The sequence below is a fragment of the Tiliqua scincoides genome, chromosome 1, assembly GCF_035046505.1.
Source record: "Tiliqua scincoides isolate rTilSci1 chromosome 1, rTilSci1.hap2, whole genome shotgun sequence".
Lineage (NCBI taxonomy): Eukaryota > Metazoa > Chordata > Lepidosauria > Squamata > Scincidae > Tiliqua > Tiliqua scincoides.
The window spans coordinates 207,894,513-207,913,954 of NC_089821.1; the positions used below are offsets into that span (position 1 = coordinate 207,894,513).

Below are 19,442 nucleotides of genomic sequence, written 5' to 3' on the forward strand. Positions count from 1 at the left end.
GTCTGAAGAGACCCACTGTGGAGCAGGGGATTTAAATAAGGGGATTTAAATTACCCTCTGAAGGCTCCTCATCCTCGCCTCCTGCTAGAAACAGTGCACCTGTTTTTGGTGTGGCTGCAACGGGGGGGGGGGGGCGGGCGGGCGGGAAGGATAGGATTGGGCTGTAATTTATATACCACATCTGTAACATGGGTCACATTCCACAGAGAAACTGAGGCAAAGGACAATAGCTCTCATTTGATTTAGCCCACATGCTTAGTCACTGCCAATTAAGAGAATAAGATGGATATTGACTATAGAACTTTCCCAGTTATGAAAAATGAGTTATCCAGGATTATTACTCACATTTCCCAAAGTATCAAACATCTCTCTCCAATAAAACAGATTTGTCCTAGAGTTGTATGAGGGAGAAAACTCAGTAAGCCTTATGTAAAGAAATATGTCGATACATTTCTATGCCTTCTAAACATGTTCAGGGATGACACTAGAATATTTCATATTTAATCCTTTGTATCTGTGTGTTATTTACACACCAGTGGGTCAACATGATTATTCTCACTTCTTTTTTTTAATGGAATCAAAAGCTATGAATACTAAAACAAGGTTTCTAATTTTATGTTATTTATTGCTTCAGAAAGGAAGGGGGCAGAATTTCCTAAGATAGTATAAATAACTTGGACGTCCGCTGTCAACACATATACACAAGAGGACTGTAAATAAAAGTTACCGGAAATCTTCATGTATAGGTTTTTCACAACTTAATGCTTTTTAATTTAAAAACAGTTACACCTGAGCACAAACATACTATGTAAAAATGTACCTCACCCACATTTGATTAACAACAAAGAAGAATAAATTTGGCAATGCTGCTTTAAGGGTAGCAAAAACAGAATTTTCAAAACGTTTTGACTTAATAATTATTATTTTAAAACTCTTGTTTTAAAAATCAAGATACATTCTATTCCTCAATGATACCTGGCATTTACGCCAGATTTATTATTTATTCTTATTTGTGCGTACATGTTAGTATGAAAAGCCATCACACAAGCTAGTCCTAAATATATGCACAACAGGGAAGATATGAAAAACAGTATATAACAGATTTATTTTTTCTAGTGCTTAGACTCCTTCAGAGTTACTATATATTTTATTTAGCTCAGAATATTTCATACCTTTATTTGGACCAAAACAAGGACTACAAGGACACAGTGCCTCCATGTCAGTTGAGCTGCTTCCCTTTAATTCATGGTCTACAATTGGCTTTGACCTCAGTTCTGCTACCTTTTCTCCCAATCCAGAGCACTCTTCAACTTCAAAAGAACTATTCTTAAGCCAGTTTCATCTACTGACCCGAAAAGGTCCAACATAAGACTGAAGGTCATTAAGTATAAATCATAAATTATTTCAATGTGCTTCTACTGACAAGAAAATACTGAAGTCAAACTTGATGCTTTAATTTGTCTAAGTTTCAATGGAACGTTCAGTTCATGGTTGTATCTCAGACTCTTTCTCCACCATGATAAACATGTAACGGTTTGGATAAATGTATGCATTAATGAACTTCATGTTCTTGAACACATACGACTATCATTCCACACTAAACAATAACTCCTTCTTTTCCACATTTTTAAATATGAAATCTCAATCCAAGTACAAAATGGACACTATGGCTTGAGAGAGTCTGGTTCAAAGGCAACATTCGAAGAACCACTCGCAATTATGGTTTTGACAGTCCTTTTCTTCTTTTTTGTCACATCTTTCTTCGATTCATCCACAACACCATTAGATGGGAAGTTGTCAAGTGCAATTACATTTGCCTGGTATTCTGGTTCATTTATTTTTACGCCTTTCTTCTTGGTCTTCTTTTTTGTGCCTCTACAGGGATGGTAGGATAAAAGACTGAATTAAAGATTCAGCTGTTCAGACTGGTTTTCTTCTCTACCATTTGGTTTTTAGATTTCATTTATTAATGAAAAATAGACAGGCTATTAATGGCTGATTTCATGATGCTGGGACACACAATACAAGTACAGGAACACAGTCTAAAACAGTTGAAGTATACACAAAAAGAGGATTCTGCAAGACTGATCTTTTTCCAATTCCACCTACCCATTACTAGGAAGCGGCAGATAGCACCAGTGTCCTCAAAGCTCAAGTACCTGCATTTCTGCTTGTCCAAATACAATAGCAATGATTTCACAGAATGCAGCTCCACTCTTGGAAGCTCTGTCTTATCACAGGAAGAATATTGCACATTCAAATGGGCCCTTTTGGCTCATGGAATAACACATTGCCCTTCACCTTCCACTTGTGGAAGATGTTACTGATGCACAACACAGTTCTTAGGAGCCTTTTTAATAAAACACTTCTCTGATGCCCCTGTTCTGTTTTTTACCTATTCAATAGATTTGTCTTTCTGATTTGCCTCTGAAAACAGTATTTTGTGGTTATTTTTAGTGGTTATTTTTTACATTAGCAAGGAAGTCTGGATTTTCATGGGATATGTTCTCAATAAAAATGACAGCAAAAATATTGTACTTCACAGTATATCATCAAAGGTGTGCAGAATTCTATCTAGTTCTTAACACAATACAAAATTAGTGATTGCTACAAATCCATAAATACTAATTTTCCAATACTATTCTTGGTTTCAGATTATGTAAAAAAAAACTATGTTCGTCAGTTACTTTCTAAATGAAAACATATTTATTTTTGGTTTAAAAAAAATCCCCTTAAGAGATTATTTTCCAACTGAAGAATCCCAGATGTATGTATAAAACTTGTCTGAAATAAGTAACACTTAAGCAACATTAATATTAAAGATTATCATACTTATAACGTGAACCTCCCTCTTTCTGACAGGTTAGCATGATGTCTATAAAAATTACCAGACAAGTTTAGTTACAATTAGTAATGAGAGCTTTGCAGATCATCTCCATTAAAATGGCAACTGCTGCTTTAAAGAGGCAATCTTTGTGACCTGCATATCTCCCATCTTAGTAAATTGCTGTAAACTACCTCCTTTAAGGAGCAGTTCACACTTTCAAGAAGGTGCTCTACAGCAATGATGCACAGCACAAGCCTCACCTCCTTTTGGCAAAACAGGTCACAAAACTTGCCAAAACAAAACAAAACGGGAGGGCTTGTGTTGTGCACTATTTGAGGTGACAGCTTGCCTCTCAGCTGAAACAGTATCCTTTCTGAGGCAGCAGTGTTCGTGTCAAAATGGAATCCAATGAAAATCTGGAAGTTGATGTTAAAAATAAAAAAGTATTCCTGAACTAGCAAAAAATAATAAATAATACAAAGAAGTGTAAGTCAACTCCAGCTGAAACACATTCATACTCCCTGGTGCTAGTAAAATAGCCCCTCTCATTCATAGTGGACCCATAACCAGAGACTAGGAGAGTGCTATAACGGGGCATGGATGCAAAAAGTGCATGACAGTGTTCTTTGAACAAAGTCAGAACAAGCTGAAAAAGGCACTGAAAGGGAACCTAAAAGAAAACCATGAGAACCAACGTTTATCTCTGTCACCTATGCATACATTTCACAAAGTAAATGTTCTGGTTTTCTACCTGAAAAGTAAGTGTGGGCATTGAACAAGCCCCACTCCTTTCACAATTGGCTTTTTGCTCTCCCAGAACCTATTCCCAGATAGGGAGATCCTAAGGAATAGTATGTTTTTAGATTTCCAACCCTGTTATAGTTGGTGCAACTTCACCTTGGTTGCTCTGGCCAAGGTTTTCCAGCATCCTGAACCTTCAGAATGACATGCAAAAGTGAATTTCTTTCCCCTGTTAATTCCTTGCCCAAGGAGATTCCCCCTCTTCCCTCAGTTCCCCCACTGGGGAGATTCCCCCAGTTCCCTCCCTCTTAACTTTCTTAATCCATGGATTAAAATCATAGACTTTGTCAGGATGCGTTGGGTTTATTGGGGCTCTTATTGCTTTTGGTCTCTTTCTGTTTGATTTGTGTTTTTAATGTTTTAATATTTTCATATTGTATTGTTTTTTAAGCCACTTTAAAGCAATTCTAAGAAATTAGACCATGCATTTAAAAATAAATGGTTATGATCTCCTACTTGGATAATGAGCTTGCACTTTTGCTTGCTGTTTCTTTGACCTAAACTTACAGCTCTGATCACCACCCATATTCTAGCAAGCAATGTAATAAGACATTTGTAATAAGCATATGTATTTTTACATACAATATTACATATGCTTGTAATAAGCATATGTAATAACATATGGACATATAAAAAAAGCAGCTGGACGCATGACCTGGAGCTCATATAACTAGCAAAAGAAAGAAGAAGCACCATCACGGGAGTTTTAACACCTAAAGAACATTGTTTGTACATATTGGGACATCTTTGGAATGAGATGTACTGCATAAAACCATCGTACTTCCCCAGATCGGTTTCTTCATTTTAGGTTATTTTATCCCAATGTAGTTAATTTTGAAATACTCCATTAAATAATATCACAATTTACAGCTTATTTCAGGCAGCAGAAAACCAAACAGGTTGCTTAGTACATTTGGCTGCTTACGGTGTGGCCAGGGAGTCTATCTCTGTGTCATTCTCTGAAATAAATCTTTGGTCTCCTGAGCTGCGGATGACTGCTGACATCTGCAAAAGGGGAAAACTTTAATCAGTAAGGGAGAAAGGGGAAAAAAAGCATAGAGAAAATTAAAAAAAAGAAAAAAAACGGGGTCAACACGTGTACAATGAAAAACCCACGGGCTTCCTGAATGAGGAGAGAATATACCTTGCTTCACATAGAAGATCCGTCACCCATGACATTCTCACCCTATGCGGTTAAAAAGAAGGAAACAGTTCCACAGCTTTAAAAACCCCTTGAAATGTTCAGGTGTGTGTAGCAAAAACAAGAAGTTATGAATCTACGCTTCAATGAGTCTTGAACAGGGATCACATTCGTTGTCAAATATTATTGACAGTGAAGTAATCAACAACCTTATTCATTTTGATGGACAAGCATCCAAAAGCTACTCGAAAGAATAGCATATTTCAAAACATTAGTTAGTTCAGTGTCTTTCTTTCTTAGGAGACTCAAATCTATATCAGAAATTTAAAAGCACCAAAAACTTAAAGACGTATTCACTGCATACATACCCCACTTTGATGCTTTCTTAACTGGGATTTGAACTCAGATCTTTTCAGTCCAACACTAGATTCACTGAGCTCCCTTTCTACCATTTGGATTAATATAATGAAGTAGTTAAAATCATGTGAGTTGTTCTCCTCTGGTATCAAGCAGAGCAATAAGGCAACCCTAATCAATATCTATCATAGAGTTAAAATGGAATGTGTCAGTACTGAAAAATTTTCACCAGAATACTAAGGGGTTTTTTAAATTTTTAAAATCAGTAAAATGATTATTTTTATTTTTAAAAAAACAAAGTCATACTCTTATGGTGAAAATAATTTAGAACTGACACATTCCATTTTAACTCTGTGGTAGATACTGCTTAGGGATCACTGTTGCCTCATTGCTCTGCTTGACATCAAAGGGGGAAACCTACCATGTTTTAAACTACTTCATTGTAGTAATCCAAAGGAAGAAAGGGAGCAAGCGTGGTTCAATGAATCTAGTGCTGGACTGAGAAGATCTGATCCTAGTAAGGAAAGCATCAAGGTGGGATATATATGCAACAAATACTTTTCACTTGTACTGTGCATTTTTTAAGGTTGGATAGCCTGAATTTTCTGGAATGGTACAAATGCAAAATAATCACCTCATATCTGTTTGTTCCAACAAACGGACTACTGAAAGTCTAAGGGATACTTTCAGAAGTACAGCAAAACAACTGCTTATGAACACTGTATGTTTTCTCCAATACACCCCTATATTGCACACACACACACACACACACACACACACACACACACACACACACAGGTATTTATATACTGCCTTTCTTTGGTCGTCAGATTTCTTCTCAGACTTTAATCCAAGGCGGTTTACATAGGCAGGCCGTTCTAAACCCCCGTAGGGATTTTTACAATTGACTAGTTCTAGTCTTTCATAGAACTCCTCCTTCCAGCTGGATTCCTTCCCGGTCTGGCCTCTCTCTGGCCCTTTGCCTCCCACGCTCCACTTGACTATATACAAACAGCCCACAATCCAAATAGCTTTAGATTAGTGCAAAAGCTGGATTTGTTTTTTTTTATTTTGAACAGCAACTTCTCATGTGACATCACAACTGCTTCAAAAACTCCTCCAGGTTTCACAAACTCCTCCAGGTTTCAAAACACCCCTACATTGTCATGAGGTGTGGAGGTGGGGTTGCTGTTAAAGCAAAAACCTTGTTAGATATATCTAATTTGACATGTGGTTTTATGGATTGTGGCCATAAAGTTGTCCTTTTATAGTCATTTGCAACCATGTTACTTGAGCCATGCTCAAGTAAAATGTTTCACAATTGGCTAAAAATTACACCCTGAATTCAGGTGGGATGAGATCTGATTTTGTCTATTGCCCATATGCTTTAGAATGCTTTTACCCTGATCAGTGGTTCCCAACATTTTTTCACTTGCATACCCCTTGGCAGTCCATTTCTATAAATTGTACCCCTCATATTAGACCTGCCCCGCAAGGTCTAATGCCAGCCCCGCAAGGCATTCTAATACAGACCTGACTTTTTCCGCCATTATTCAATTCTTTTTCAAGTACCCCTAAAGGTCCCAGCAGGTACCCCTGGGATACATGTCCCCCAATCACTTATCTTGATGTCTAAATTAGTGCACAGTATGAACAGCATAAATAGTGGAAAATTTAGAAAAGTTACTAGAAAAAAAGTTTACGAACTCCAAATCACATTCAACAGTCTTGATTCTGATAAGCAATAAATGAGCCAGTAAACAGTGAACAATTATCCTTTTCCCATAGACTGACTGACATTTACTGAGGTTCTTCTAGTCAAGACTTGTTACACAGGCCTACAAAACTGAGGGTCAGAAAAGTTTTTCCCAAACTTTATGGTGGTTTGATATGAATTTGGGGTGCCGATTCCAAAAATGGCATCCGTTTCACCCTATCACATCTAGTTTTGGAGATACAGTATAGCCTCATTAGTGAATGGTTCAAGCAGCTTCCTCATGAGGAAGCCATGGTGTAGGCTAAAGAGGCTATGCCATGTCTCTAAAAGTAGGCGAGATAGTTACTGCTGCCCGAACGGCCCCTCCTGACCGAGGAGTTAAGTCAGATAGAGGTTAAAAGAGAAGATGTTTCAGACCTCATTGATAAATTAAAGATCAATAAGTCACCGGGCCCTGATGGCATCCACCCAAGGGTTATTAAGGAATTGAAGAATGAAGTTGCAGATCTCTTGACTAAGGTATGCAACTTGTCCCTCAAAACGGCCACAGTGCCAGAAGATTGGAGGATAGCAAATGTCACGCCTATTTTTAAAAAGGGAAAGAGGGGGGACCCGGGAAACCATAGGCCGGTCAGCCTAACATCCATACCGGGTAAGATGGTGGAATGCCTCATCAAAGATAGGATCTCAAAACACATAGACGAACAGGCCTTGCTGAGGGAGAGTCAGCATGGCTTCTGTAAGGGTAAGTCTTGCCTCACGAACCTTATAGAATTCTTTGAAAAGGTCAACAGGCATGTGGATGCGGGAGAACCCGTGGACATTATATATCTGGACTTTCAGAAGGCGTTTGACACGGTCCCTCACCAAAGGCTACTGAAAAAACTCCACAGTCAGGGAATTAGAGGACAGGTCCTCTCGTGGATTGAGAACTGGTTGGAGGCCAGGAAGCAGAGAGTGGGTGTCAATGGGCAATTTTCACAATGGAGAGAGGTGAAAAGTGGTGTGCCCCAAGGATCTGTCCTGGGACCGGTGCTTTTCAACCTCTTCATAAATGACCTGGAGACAGGGTTGAGCAGTGAAGTGGCTAAGTTTGCAGACGACACCAAACTTTTCCAAGTGGTAAAGACCAGAAGTGATTGTGAGGAGCTCCAGAAGGATCTCTCCAAACTGGCAGAATGGGCAGCAAAATGGCAGATGCACTTCAATGTCAGTAAGTGTAAAGTCATGCACATTGGGGCAAAAAATCAAAACTTTAGATATAGGCTGATGGGTTCTGAGCTGTCTATGACAGATCAGGAGAGAGATCTTGGGGTGGTGGTGGACAGGTCGATGAAAGTGTCAACCCAATGTGCGGCGGCAGTGAAGAAGGCCAATTCTATGCTTGGGATCGGAATGTGTGTTGGCATCCTTCAGTCTCGGAAGACTATGGTGTCACGCTCTGAATGATGGTTCTGAAACAGAGTGTCCTCTCCAGTGCGCGAAGCCTGGGTAAAGTAGGTATGGAGGATAGGCTGTTACCCATGCAGCAAATCCCCCCTCTCCATGTCGCTGAAATGGTCCAATGGAAAGGCAGAGGCCAATACGTTTGGTTCCAGCGGCGTCGCAGGAGTTGCCAGAACATGACTGTGTTCAGCCATGAACTGCCTCAGGGACTCCGGCTCCGGATTTTGCCTCGCGGTTGACTCCTGAAGCCTTTTCCATAACTGGATGTAGCCACAAGGCAGTAGAGGTTTGGGATCAGAGTTTTCTTTCTCTCAGATGAGCTGCCTTCCCAGGCTGACGAGTCCCATCTACCCGGTGGCTGTTTAGTCGCCTCTTACGACAAGTACAGCCAAATTGAAGGCCTATTCTTATCCCCAGAGGAGAGAGGAACGCTCCCGCGCGGCTGTCCGTGCTTGGGATCATTAGGAAGGGTATTGAGAACAAAACGGCTAATATTATAATGCCGTTATACAAATTGATGGTAAGGCCACACATGGAGTATTGCGTCCAGTTCTGGTCACCACATCTCAAAAAGGACATAGTGGAAATGGAAAAGGTGCAAAAGAGAGCGACTAAAATGATTACTGTGCTGGGGCACCTTCCTTATGAGGAAAGGCTACGGCGTTTGGGCCTCTTCAGCCTAGAAAAGAGACGCTTGAGGAGGGACATGATTGAGACATACAAAATTATGCAGGGAATGGACAGAGTGGATAGGGAGATGCTCTTTACACTCTCACATAATACCAGAACCAGGGGACATCCACTAAAATTGAGTGTTGGGCGGGTTAGGACAGACAAAAGGAAATATTTCTTTACTCAGCGTGTGGTTGGTCTGTGGAACTCCTTGCCACAGGATGTGGTGCTGGCGTCTAGCCTAGACGCCTTTAAAAGGGGATTGGACAAGTTTCTGGAGGAAAAATCCATTATGGGGTACAAGCCATGATGTGTATGCGCAACCTCCTGATTTTAGAAATGGGTTATGTCAGAATGCCAGATGCAGGGGAGGGCACCAGGATGAGGTCTCTTGTTACCTGGTGTGCTCCCTGGGGCATTTGGTGGGCCGCTGTGAGATACAGGAAGCTGGACTAGATGGGCCTATGGCCTGATCCAGTGGGGCTGTTCTTATGTTCTTATAGGGCTAAACGGATGCCATTTTTGGAATCAGCATCCCAAATATACCCAGGAATTGGTGTAATGCTTAAGGAAGCAAAATGTGTGTTGGCCTGTGTTATTAGTGCAATATGAAAGATCTGCTCAGTTTCTCAGCTGATTAGGGGATGACTTCAGAAAGTGTACTAGAGTATGTCACCACCCCAATCCAGAGTTCCACATACATACTGCCCAAAGTAGGAAAGAAGGAGAGCAGCAGAAAGAAGGAAAGAATCAACTGGAATGCTGATTGGCACAATCTAAGATGAAGATGCTAGCACAGATTTGAAACTCTCCCCCTATGTCATCTCCTGGGGATATAGCTTTGATTTCTTCCCTAGTTACAGTACTAGATCAGGTGAATTCAACATCAAAGGCCTTTCAAGAAAGCTCCTTCCTTTATACCCCACAAAGTGGATATGAGAGATGAAATATTCTTTCAGGTTTGCTTTTTGAGGCCAGCCTCCCTCCTCATGGTGACATGACAGCATAACATCGGCCAGGGGAGGTGGACAACTCTAAAAATGCAAGAAAGACGTGATCTGTGCCAGAAGACCCAGGCATGCCGTTCAGTGCTCTGGTTCCTTGCTTTCCAGAGGCCAACTAGATCACAAGAGAGTTTCTGATTTATGGTGGGAACACTCACTCTGATCACTATACAAATCTTTTTATGGGTGCACAAGGGCTTCCTCATACTCAATAATGCACAGAGCATTCATTAACAGCTCTCTATATTGTGGCTTTAATGCATTACAGGCCAATGTAATAACAAATATTTTGTGAATCTGCAAGAAAAGTAAATTATTTGGGTCTTAATTGTATACTCCTTTATGGACAATGTTAATGAATAACCAAGCTAAATTTGTGACAAGTATTGTAATTTTAGTTTAATTAAATATCATCTCTCTTTTTCTATCATATGAAATTTATCTTTGGTGGGTTGCAAAACTGACAAGCTGATAGCTGACAAAGAAAATGTTTTGAGCCCTACAGAAACCAAAAGGAGCAGCATGTGCATGTTTACTTGCAAGTAGGTGAACATGCCTTGGTCCAATTCAAAGGCCAGGCCAAAATGAATGCCTGAAGACATTTTTATTCCAGAAAGACTTTGATGCCCAGTAAGACGGTATAATGGCTGCTTTTTAGTAATTAATGTTTAACTGATGGATTTTATTGCTGTTGTTGCTGGACTTTTTATTGTCTGTTTTATAGTTTTATTTGTATTATATAGCTTTTAGGTATTATATTTTATGTATTTTAATTGTTGTTAGCCGTGTTGGGATGCCCTCTGGGAAGAAAGGAATTCAAATCAAATCAATAAATAAATATTAAATAATAATGCAATGCCACCAGAATGGTCCTGATCTGATGAAAGTTGAGCTCAACAAACACTCAGAAGGCAGTTCGCCCACCATAGCAAAAAGGATAAAAACAAGGTCTTGAGTGGCTGCTGAAACTTTTTTTTTTTAATTCGTAAAGCTAGGTGGGTCCCAATAGAATGCCATTTTAAAAAGTGGGTCCCGGTGCAAAAAATTTGGGAACCATGGACATACTTCATAATGTAGAACATAAGCCCTCCTTTCCAAATAGCTACCTCAGACACAGCTGGTGATATTACTTCTGCTGGTTCAGTGAACAGAAGTGGAGTGGAGTCTTCTGTGAATCCTGAAGACAGCTGTTCTTCATACTGGGCTGAAAATGAACCACAGATGATGAATTAGGAAAGCCTGACATGGAACGTAAGAGCTCTTGTATCACTTCTTCCATTGCCTATTCCGTAATATATCATACATTTCAATAACTCTTGAATTACTGCAGTTGATTTTTGCATTTCACTTGCCATTTAATTTTTGTGTTGATTTTGGCTCAATTAATTTTTCCATCATAGTATACATGGCATATAATTTAGCAGCATTTTCTAGCACAGCTGTTTCACACAATATAGCAGGGGTGGCCAAACCGTGGCTCATGAGCCACATGTGTTTCTTTGTCATATAATGTGCAGCTCAGGAAAATACGTTGGCTGAGGTCCTTTTTGTATCACAATTACAGGTCCAGCCTGTTTATACACAGATTTTTTATACACGGATTTGACTCAACACAAATGGCCACTGCAAATGAGAAGGAATGTGCTGATCCTTGGAGAAGGGGAAAAACGCATCCCTTTAAAACCAGTTTAAAAAACTGAACAGTCCTTTAACAATAGTCCTCTCTCCATAATGAGAGAGAGAGAGAGAGGGCAGCTGGCTGATAATTCATCAGTCTCTCTTTCTCCAGCGGACCCCTCCCTTCCCCTGAGCACGTGAAAGAAAGGTGATCACTTTGCATTGGTGAAGGGAGAGGCTGAGCACTTTTGCATTGGTGAAGGGAGAGGCTGAGCACTTTTCTAAGTGCTTGGAGGATGACTGATTGATGGATTGTCTTCTTGATGACTCTTATCTTACATCATAAATGTCAGCAAGGCTGTTTTTAAATCACCGTAGCAAAGCAACTTTGTTTTTAAAATTGATTTGCTATAGTGCGTTTTTTGCCATCCACGTGAGTGCTTGGAATGGAACCCATGCGAATAATGAGGCTCAACCTATATAAGGTAAATAATTTTTTTTCAAGCTTTACTGGGTATAAACTGAGAGTCCACTGGATTAAAATATATGTTTAATGTTCATGGTGAGTAAATATATTTAAGCATTTAAAGGCTTCTTAAATATTGGAGCTCTCAAACAACTGAAATTTATCATATATGGTTCTTATGTTAAGTAAGTTTGGCCATCCCTGCAATACACAGATGTCATGACTGCAGCCTCCCCACATATTCCCATGATTCATATGCTAATATTTGAAAGGGAGACTGTTAACATAGAGAAAACCCACAGCCAACCAACCTTGGTTCTTGAGGGCGGGCTTACCACATGCTGTCGGATCTGTTCTTCCCTTCCAACTGTTATGGTATATACCCAAGGGATATTAGACATTTAAAGGTGTATGACTAGCACTTACTGGAAATTCATAAATGGACTTTCCAGAGATGACTTTTGTGTAGGGTGCCCTCTGGTGTGGAGACTAGCTTTAACAACAGTGGACACAGTTCTAAGCATTTACCAATGCCAAAGCTTTGCAAGGGAAAATACATTGAACAACTATAGGGATTGTTCTGACACTGTTAAGCCAGGGTCTGTACAATGTGCCCCCACGGTGGAACAAATTGGTAGAGAAGAAATGTGTACCTCTTTAAACTGTAGTATCTTAAATATGGCAGCTCTGCACCTAACTCTATAGGTCCTGCCCAACAGTGTATATATTACTAAACAAAATACTAGACAGGAGGACATCATAATGCTGGCCAAATCACATCAAATTTACTACAAAACTTTGTAAAATTATAGAAGCCTGAAGTGTAGGACAGAAAATTTCACTTAACACTTCTGAGGATCACAGGTCTCCATTTTCAGCCAGGGAGCCCAGAAATCAGAGCGCTCATTGACTCATGCAAGCACAGGAAACCCAGTGAAAGGAACACAATTTAAAATGTGCAAAGGAAGGTTACACAATTAGACTTGCCACCACTGCCAATGGCAGCTTCTTTCCCAAAGCAAATAGAGACTTTGGAGGATGATTTTCATTAGAACCATGGAAAAAGAAGGGTTTTCTACCCTACCCCCACATGCCATGGTCCTGATCCCCTCTGCAAGTGCTGTTTAAATTTTCACGCATACACATAGGACAAGCTATGCATTGACTGTAATTTGTAGTTTGGCCCTCACTTTCTCTTCTGACACTATTTGTTACTGTAAGACAATTAAAATAATGCCCAAGGAGACTGATGGAGACTAAAATTTTGGATTTCTCCATTGTTTTCTATGGGCAGCTCTCACTTTAGGAGAAAAAAATAGCTTCAAAAGAAAGCAGCAAGCCCCATTTTCATAAAACTGAGTTGTGACTTTACTTTTTCAGATCATTGTGGCTATCTGGGCAGGAGGTCTGGTCTAGAGGGTAGAGCCTCCGTTAGCCTGAAGATAACATCAGAAGATCGCCAGTTCGAGGACACCAGCAGCTCCCTGAACAGCTGAGATTGGCATGACCTTGAAGCAGCTGACAAGCCCAGCTGAGTGATTCCACCTGCTCTTGCTGTGAGCAAGAAGCGTCTTGGCTGCCCTCCATGTGAGAGATGGAGCTGCTTGTCAGTCTGCATGGGAGGACTGGAGGCCAGAAGTGAGACCAAACCAGGAAGATCCATTCCGAAATGTGGTTGGTTCTTGAAAGAGAGAACCTCTATGATTGTAAAAATACCCTTGAGGGATTTAGAAATGCCTGCCTATGTAAACTGCCTTGAATAAAGTCAGAGGAGTAATCCGATGACCAGAAAGGCAATATATAAATACCTAGTTATTAATTATCACTGCAAAGAACTACACCAGGCACTCACTGGATGTTGTCGACCTCAGAACTGTTTCTTAGCACTCTACTTTTTATGGTTAGGACCATTCATCAATCACAATTTGCTTTTTATGCCAGATAAGATTACTGCATACCAGTGCGGTTGGTATAAGAGGGGTATGTTATACTTGAACTTAGAAATTATTGGAGAATTTAAGCAATGAGTGCAAAATTCTCCATGCTTTCAACTGAGTTCAAGTTAAATTCATCAGACCAATGTAGTTGTATCAACCAAATTAGAATTTTTCTTTCTTTGAACATAGTTTTTAATGAACAATGTAGAGCAGCGTTTCTCAACGTTTGCCCCCGCTGTACCACTTTGCATGTTCCACCTATTGGAAGTATCAGGGATAGGAACATAAGAACAGCCCCGCTGGATCAGGCCACAGGCCCATCTAGTCCAGCTTCCTGTATCTCACAGTGGCCCACCAAATACCTCAGGGAACACACAAGACATGACCTGCATCCTGGTGCCCTCCCTTGCATCTGGCATTCTGATGTAGCCCATTCTGTCATTTGCAGCAGGCTTGCAGCAGGCAAACTTGGTGCAGCACGACTTCAGTTGAATCACAAGTCTCCACCCCCTGCGAATCGACTTGAAAACGGATCTTAATGGGAACACTTTTCAAGTTGCCAAGTTGCCCTATCGCAACTCTAAAGGACTGGAGTTGAGTCGCCCCCTTAAAAAAACCAGCTGTAGAAAAAACAGGGCTGCTGCTGAGAGGTGTATGTGTAGGTTGGAGTTCTCTTTAAAAAAAACCCTGATGTCCCATCCCATCTGTAAATAGGGTGGGAGGGGGCGAGAGAGACTGTGTAAGAGAGGGGACAGAAATGGCAAGAGGAAGGAGGATCATGCGCAGCAGCTGTGAAGCTTACCAGGATGACCCAATCCTTGGCAGTTCTACTCAGAAATAGTCCCACTTCAGCTGGTCATTCAACGAGGGGTCCTCCTCCCAAGTAATAATGGAGCTCAGAACAGCCATGCGGTGGAAAGCATGATCGCTATGAACTGCCTTCTCCCCTTTCCTGCCTCCTCCCCCTCCCTGAGCTTCTCCAACCAGTTCTAAGGTAAGAAACCCCTTGAGCTCTTCCTTCTGCCTACCTCAGCCAAAAAAAATATCAAACCTCCCATCCTTTGTCCAATGATCATCGGTTCCTTCCTTCTTATCAGAGATGGGCAAAACAGCCTTCTCCCACCTCCCTGGGCTTCTCCAGTCAATCATAAGGCAAGACCCCCTTGGCTCTTCTTTCTGCCCTACCTCAGCCAAAGAAAATAACAGAATGCCCATCCTTTGTCCAACGATCATCAGTTCTTTCCTTCCTATCAGAGCCTGCTCCTGCCTCCCAGCCTCCTGCTCAGATGCAAAAGCAAACATTAATCCTTTCCTGCCTCCCGACTGCTCACCTGGTCTGAATGATGGCCCCATAAGATTTTTCATGCTGCAAAAACAGTAAGCAAGCACACCCAGACAAAGACTGACTCGAGTCTGCACTCATGGGGACGAGTGCCAAGTCAGGGGGGCCTTTGATTCAAGTGTTTTGCCGAGTCTGCCACACGTGTGACCCGAGTGTCCACAAGTCAGCAAAAAACGTGCATTTTTGTGACTCTGAGTTGAGTCACCTAACTCGAGTTCCCCGCCCTGGGAAGTATCACCAGAAGTAAACTGGTAACTGGTTGTCACCAGTTACGTCTGTATTAAGAAGACAGATGCAATGTGACAAACACCAGTAAGAGACTCAGGTGGATGGACTTTTTCAACCATGCAAAAAACACACTTTGGAGCTCTGCCCGCAGAGCCAAGCTTCCTACTGCTGTCTGTCACTGGTCTTGCTGTCAAGCGGCAGGTGTCCAGGGATCCCATGTGTACCACCAGACACCACCTCAAGTACCACTGGTGGTACCTGTACCATGGGCTGAAAAACACTGATGTACAGAGTTTGAAACATTCCACTGAAGAAGCATTCTGCCAAAGAAAAGTCTCTTTGACTTCTAGTTAATACTCTGTGTAGTAGTTCAGGGAACATAAGCTCTCCTTTTAGTCATTTAGAGCCCAATCCTATGCATGTCTACTCAGAAGTAAGTACCATTATAGTCAATGGGACTTACTCCCAGGAGAGTGTGGACAGGATTGTAGCCTTAAGTATTTAAATAGCTTTGTGAACTACTTTTCTCGAATAACAGTATATAAATGTTCTTCATAATAATACTTTGCTAAGATCCAAAATGAACATACCTCGCTATTGCTACCAAAACTGTTTGGATAATAGACCTGAATGCTACATTAAGAATGGTGTGCATTTTGAACTTCCCTACATTAAATTTAGAAGTGGTCACATAGAATTCAGAATCCTAAAAATCTATATTTTTTAAAATTGTGTTTTTGTTTTTATTTATTTATTGTGCTTTTTAAAAAATTTTTTACTCTTTGAAAAGGTCAACAGGTCTGTGGATGCAGGAGAACCTGTAGACATTATATATCTGGACTTTCAGAAGGCGTATGACACGGTCCCTCACCAAAGGCTACTGAAAAAACTCAACAGTCAAGGAAATAGAGGGCAGGTCCTCTCATGGATTGAGAACTGGTTGGAGGCCAGGAAACAGAGAGTGGGTGTCAATGGGCAATTTTCACAATGGAGAGAAGTGAAAAGCGGTGTGCCCCAAGGATCTGTCCTGGGACCGGTGCTTTTCAACCTCTTCATAAATGACCTGGAGACAGGGTTGAGCAGTGAGGTTGCAAAGTTTGCGGACGACACCAAACTTTTCCGAGTGGTGAAGACCAGAAGTGATTGTGACGAGCTCCAGAAGGATCTCTCCAGACTGGCAGAATGGGCAACAAAATGGCAGATGCGCTTCAATGTCAGTAAGTGTAAAGTCATGCACATTGGGGCAAAAAATCAAAACTTTAGATATAGGCTGATGGGTTCTGAGCTATCTGTGACAGATCAGGAGAGAGATCTTGGGGTGGTGGTGGACAGGTCAATGAAAGTGTCGACCCAATGTGTGGCGGCAGTGAAGAAGGCCAATTCTATGCTTGGGATCATTAGGAAAGGTATTGAGAACAAAACGGCTAATATTATAATGCCGTTATACAAATCGATGGTAAGGCCACACCTGTAGTATTGTGTCTAGTTCTTGTCGCCACATCTCAAAAAGGACATAGTGGAAATGGAAAAGGTGCAAAAGAGAGCGACTAAGATGATTACAGGGCTGGGGCACCTTCCTTATGAGGAAAGGCTACGGCATTTGGGCCTCTTCAGCCTAGAAAAGAAACGCCTGAAGGGGGACATGATTGAGAGATACAAAATTATGCATGGGAAGGATAAAGTGGATAGAGAGATGCTCTTTACACTCTCTGGTTCATAACACCAGAACCAGGGGACATCCACTAAAATTGAGTGTTGGGAGGGTTAGGACAGAGAAAAGAAAATACTTCTTTACTCAGCATCTGGTCAGTCTGTGCAACTCCTTGCCACAGGATGTGGTGATGGCATCTGGCCTGGATGCCTTTAAAAGGGGATTGGACAAGTTTCTGGAGGAAAAATCCATTATGGGTTACAAGCCATGATGTGTATGCGCAACCTCCTGATTGTAGAAATGGGCTATGTCAGAATGCCAGATGCAAGTGAGGGTACCAGGATGCAGGTCTCTTGTTATCTGGTGTGCTCCCTGGGGCATTTGGTGGGCCGCTGTGAGATACAGTAAGCTAGACTAGCTGGGCCTATGGCCTGATCCAGTGGGGCTATTCTTATGTCCTTATTTAAAGCAGGTGTCTAGTCCTTATAAGTACAGGTGGGGCCTCATTATCCAGAGATTTGCCTCACCATGGATGCCAAACATCCCAGTCTGCCCCACTGAAGATCTCCTAGACGTGACCGGAACCTTGTTCTTATCATGTCTGGGAGGTTTTCTGAGCCTTGGAGAGCAAGCTTTTTGAGAGCAAGGCTTCAATTGTGTTCAGAGCTCCAGTGCGCCCCCAAAACTTTCATTTCATTATCCATGGTTTTTTATATCCACAGGGAGTCCAGGAACAGAACCCCCGCGGATAAAGAGCACCACCTGTACATAAAAACTTGCAATTGTGGCGGTGAACATAGGCGGAATTTCTAATATCGGAAGCTGGACACTGTTGCTCTGGATAGTTCCCTCTTCCTCCCCAAAAGCAAAGGCAGAATAAACTAAGCAAAACATGAGATGACCTGCAAATATTCTTGTTTTCCATAATACATTCAGGCTGCTGAATTCAGCCTTTTCCTTCTGTAGAATTGTTTTATAAGCAAACAGTACAACACAACCTCATATGCTCAGTGGCAAAGTGCAGATGCTAGCATCTGTTCCCAACATCTCTACTTAAGAGGCAGCAAGCCTAAGAAGCCCACTGCCCTAAACCTGTGGAGAGAGTTGCTGTCACTCAAAGACATAACTAGACTAGAGTGTACAACATAAATAAAGCAATTGCAACTGGCTCAGTGGTAGCTCTTTATAAGCTTTTTAAAAGTAATGAAAGATATTGGTCAACATGCTGCATGCTTGTACTATTTTCACACTTAAGCCTACAACCATGAAACAGATCATATGATGTATGTACAAAATAGCCAGTCTCCAAAAATCAGTTAAGCCCCTTCAGACGTACCATACCAGGAAGAAGGAATGTACTTACTTTCAGCAACCACATAATTGGCTGGAAAATAGCCTTGCTGTCCATTTGCCAGGCTGCCAAACCACCAGTTATCATTATCTTTGTATAACACTTGGATAGTGTCACTGCGATGGATGGTTAGCTCATCTGATCGATGCGCTGTGTAGTCATAAAGAGCCACTACCTAGGAGAAAGATAAGGCCACCACAGTTTTATCACAACTGTACCACAGAGACAAAAGGCCAACATTCACTTCCTCTTATAGAAAAGTCGCTGTATTCAAAGCTACACTCTGGTGAAAGCTGAGGCTGCCTCAGGTTTGGAGGCTGGTGGGAACGCAGCAGGAGAAGCAAGATAAAGGGGCTGTGGGATTGTCGAAAGTGTTAAGAACACTCAAAGGCAGCAAGATTAGCTTCAAGAAAACCCACCAGCTGTTATGTTTTATAAGCAAATAAAAGTCTGATATATTTGCTTTCTTGGAATTGTTGTATTACGTTCAGAACCCAGTGGGTTTGTTAGCTTGTCTGTCTGTGGGAACAAAAGAAAAGCATATATAGGAATAAACATTTGAGGCATGAGGTAGTCCTAGAGGAGAAATCTTACTGACATTGAAATAATTCCATTTTGATGACTCCTTTGAACTATTCTTAAAATTTTTTTAAAAATAACTGCACAAATGTTTTACATCATGGATCAATTTACTCGAAAGCAGTAGTTTTCAAACTTTCTACACTCAAAGAACCCTTTCCACACTAATGTGACTGGTGAAATTCTTTTGTGTATCAGTCACAGGTCCCCTGCATGTTGCAGAGGGTTGTGAGGAATGTTCATGTGAGGCATTGGCTAGGTCTGTTGGGTTTCTCTGCTGTACACCTAGTGAAATGAGAGTTCATC

The 19,442-nt window shown here is 41.2% G+C and overlaps 1 protein-coding gene across 2 annotated transcripts in view; it reads right to left on the minus strand.

The window, feature by feature from the left end:
• Nucleotides 1–633: 633 nt before the first annotated feature.
• AHI1 (Abelson helper integration site 1) overlaps nucleotides 634–19,442 on the minus strand; it is a 107,461-nt gene continuing 88,652 nt past the window's right edge. For both annotated transcript variants that reach the window (XM_066611222.1, XM_066611223.1), the window contains 4 exons: nucleotides 18,570–18,732; nucleotides 11,072–11,169; nucleotides 4,554–4,633; nucleotides 634–1,875 (listed from right to left, as the gene is read on the minus strand). In XM_066611222.1, coding sequence (XP_066467319.1) covers nucleotides 1,665–1,875; nucleotides 4,554–4,633; nucleotides 11,072–11,169; nucleotides 18,570–18,732 — 552 coding nt within the window. In that variant the 3' untranslated portion in view covers nucleotides 634–1,664. The remainder of the gene's footprint in view (nucleotides 1,876–4,553; nucleotides 4,634–11,071; nucleotides 11,170–18,569; nucleotides 18,733–19,442) is intronic.